The following is a 3528-nucleotide window of genomic DNA, read 5'->3' on the forward strand; positions in this document are numbered from 1 at the left end:
TCCACGAGGGTTATGCACATTATTGAAGTGAACCACGGGGCCGGTGAGTTGCATCGTTACCTTCTCCTTCCCGATGCCGCATACACTGTGGGGAGGAAGGAATGTCATATTTTGTTACCCACAGGCGATCCATCAATTTCACGACACCACGCGAATATTCAAGTAGGCGTCATGCAATCTCGAGCACTGACTGATCCATCAGTACTCACAGCAGAGGTCAGTTTGCAAGACAATTCTAAGCATGGCACCCTTGTAAACGATGAACACGTCGGACGCGGCAACTGTAGATATATTTACACCGAAGATAGTATCAAGTTTGGGAAAAAAGTTACTGCACGTGTAGTGTCTGTCAGGATTGTGCTTGTGGAATCTTCGCAACTGCTTCATGATGAGCGTAAGGCACTGCGCAATGTGGCCCTGCTCCTGGGAGCTCTAATTGTGCAGGAACCCGCTCCGCTGCTGCTTGATTTCTTCGACATGCGCCTTTGCTGTACTGCGTTCCTGTACATTACACACAATGGTTACACTGTGACTCCAGAAACCCTTCTTGCACAACAACGAGGGTATCATATCACGACGGTGAAATATCTTCAGTCTTTGGAAAATGCGTTGTCGGAGGACTGTGCGAGGGGAATGGAGGAGTTACCGCAACCCACAGCTGCACAACCCGGTGACACCAGTTTTCAAGTAACGGAGTATATGCGACCTGCTAAGGTATTCTACGATATACACGAGTTTCTCCTTTCGAAACCACTCCCCAATAAACTACTACGAAGTTACACCTTTGTGTTTCCGGACGTAGAAATCATGGAAAAATATGAGGTGCTATTAAAACACTGTGGCGCGGTGGTGGCGCACCAACCGGGGGAGTGCCCTTCAGAGTGGCAGTCACTTGACCCAGACAGTACTTCAGTCATAGTTGCTGGTGATGATATGTTTTTCAAGGTAAAGCGGGTGGCACTAACGAAACCAGAAAGAAATGGAACTCCCGAGTCTGAGGAAACTAACGGTGGAAACCGCCGCGCCTCAGCACTGGGCGAGGACCCAAAAACATCGGTGTATGTTTCCCTTTATGAAAATGGATTCGTTATTATACCAGAAAAAAACATCATGCGGGCGGCCTTCACAGGAAATCCGCTGGAGATCAACGGTAGGCCCTCTGCACCTTACCTCGCGCGTTCGGAAAGGGACACATTCCGTTCCCCTTCACCTATGGTGCGCGCCCCATCTCACGGCAGAACGAGCAATAATCATGTAGGAACTCTTCCATGTCGAGGAGCGTCCGCCGACCCGGTGGTAATGGCAGCGGAAGGAGATGAAAAGCCTCCACGCTTTACAGTGTCACCTCCGCCTCGAAGGGCCTCATCAGTGAGTGACGGGGCAGCTAAGAGTACCGGAGTCCGGGTGCTGCAGGAGTTGGAGGGAAATATTCTCAGGGTAGTTGACGTTAATAGACTCGGGGGAGAAGGGGAGAATGATGGAAATGCGTGTTTGTCCAAAAGTACAAGTAGTTTCGGTGGTGGTGGTGGTGGTACCTCAGAGGTCACCCCAACATCAAGGAAAAAGCACAAGCGTAAACCGTCTGCGAGCCGCGCGTCGGAGGAGGGGTCGCAGGTTAGAGCAGCCAGTGTTGACAGTAGTAGTGCGAGGTCGCAAGGGCAATACCGAGATAAATCTCCAGAGGGATTGTGCCCATCTTGGGAAAAACAAGGGGCCGTTGTTGTTCATACCGCGGAACAACTTTGGAAGACTGAGGGGGGTAGAATTTCCTCTTCGCGCGCGCGGATGTCGGCGTACAAAATGTCAAGACAATCCTCTTTTCTTACATCTGCTACCCCTTCTTCTGTGGGAGCCAAACCGCATGTCTCCACCGAAAAGCATGGCAGTGAGGACGGACAGCCATCGCAACCCCGATCCACGCCTTCGAGATCGATGAGAAGTGTGAGCCCACTGACAAAACGATCTGTAGTTGGACAGTCAGCTTCACGCAGGTTGGCACCAAGGCAAGCCTTAACCAAACTATTCCCATGTGACGAGTTAGGGAGTCACAGCACATTGGGGGGCACGAGCATTTTTGATGTCACCTTCTGTCACACAGCACGCTGTGAGTCGTCTGGTAGACATGCGAAGCGACAACTTCTTACCCACTGGCATAGAACTGTGGCAAAGGACAAGGTACGGGAAACGAAAAGCGCGCGCCTACCAGCCTCCCCACTCCGCAGCTTCTCCCCACTATTCCAGCGGTACAACAGCGGTACGGGAAGCAGTAGGCGTGGTGCTGGAAGCAGGGGAAGTAGTGCTCAGAAGGCAGACGGTGGCCGTGGAGAGCGCTACACAGGATTGTTTTCGTCTAGTGTATCGTCAAGTAATGGAGCAAGCGCTGCGCTCCTTGCTCAACAGCAGGATGTCACCATCCGAAAACGTTGCGAGGAGTTCTTGCGAAAGGTCCTCACGCCTTTAAATACCGAGGTGGATACAATCTGCAAGTTGATAATGAAACAGGGATACCTGGACGCAGAGAGCAAGAAAAAGTTGGAGATTGGCACCGAGTCACTCATCAAGTTTCTTACTTACATCCAGCGCGTGGAAACAAGCATACCACCGGCTCAAAGCACAGAGAGTACGCGGACTGTTACGAATCAAGTGCGACAGAAGTCACTCCTTCTTCGTCGACGAATTAAAGGAGCATACGAATCTGTGAAAGCAGAGATTCCCCCGTGGATGAACCAGCTACGTGAGGTACTTAGTGTCCGACCATTGGTCGTCTAATACCCAACTACCGGATGTTATACACTAGCAAAGTGTGAAACAAAAGGAAAGTGGCGGCGGTGGGCGAATCACGATACGCCCGTCGTGGATTTATAAGAAGGTTTTAGTATGCATTCGTGCCGCGTTTTTTTATTTTTGCATTCCTCCCTTTCATATACGCGTGGCAATGACTTACGCGAGGGGAGGAGGGGGGTGAACATGCTGGAGCCCCTCATGTTTCTGTGTGTGTGTGGGTGGGTGTTTTAACGGCTCTGTTGTTGTCTATTGTTCTTATGATCCTCAATAACGCTGCCAGTCCATGAACGTGCGGTCGCAGTGTTCTTTATTTAGAGGGAGGGGAAGAGAAAAGGTGTGGCTTTGCACGGCGTGAAGAAGCCGACCGGCATGCGGATGAGAAAAATAGAGAGTGTGAAGAAGGGAACCTTAAAAACTTTCGGGAGCTCTGTGTGTGTGTGTGTGTGTGTTGGATTACTCAGCGTTGTTTTACCATTGTTAGTGCATACATGTGCCAATGAAATACTGATTTTGTGGTGCTGTTTTCTTTTATTTTATTTTCATAATTAACAGGTTGAGTTTGTGCCTTTACCGTTAGGGTCCAGGGTTGGGAAAGAGGAGAAAAAACAGGGGGGGAGCAGCGTGGGCGCAAGAGAGTGGAGTGCAGTAACGCATGCAAGCAGTGACTTCATTCCTCCATCCTATTTATATTGCTCTCGCTCGCATTATTTATCATCGTTTTGTTTGTTAAAACTTCCCCCCCCC

The 3528-nt window shown here is 50.2% G+C and overlaps 1 pseudogene across 1 annotated transcript; it reads left to right on the plus strand.

The window, feature by feature from the left end:
- Positions 1 to 12: 12 nt before the first annotated feature.
- TEOVI_000803200:pseudogene lies at positions 13 to 2769 on the plus strand (annotated as a pseudogene). Its single transcript has one exon. A coding segment is annotated over exon 1 (2757 nt).
- The last annotated feature ends 759 nt before the right edge of the window (positions 2770 to 3528 follow it).

The sequence above is a fragment of the Trypanosoma equiperdum genome (genome assembly GCF_001457755.1).
Source record: "Trypanosoma equiperdum strain OVI genome assembly, contig: ctg_1631, whole genome shotgun sequence".
NCBI lineage: Eukaryota > Euglenozoa > Kinetoplastea > Trypanosomatida > Trypanosomatidae > Trypanosoma > Trypanosoma equiperdum.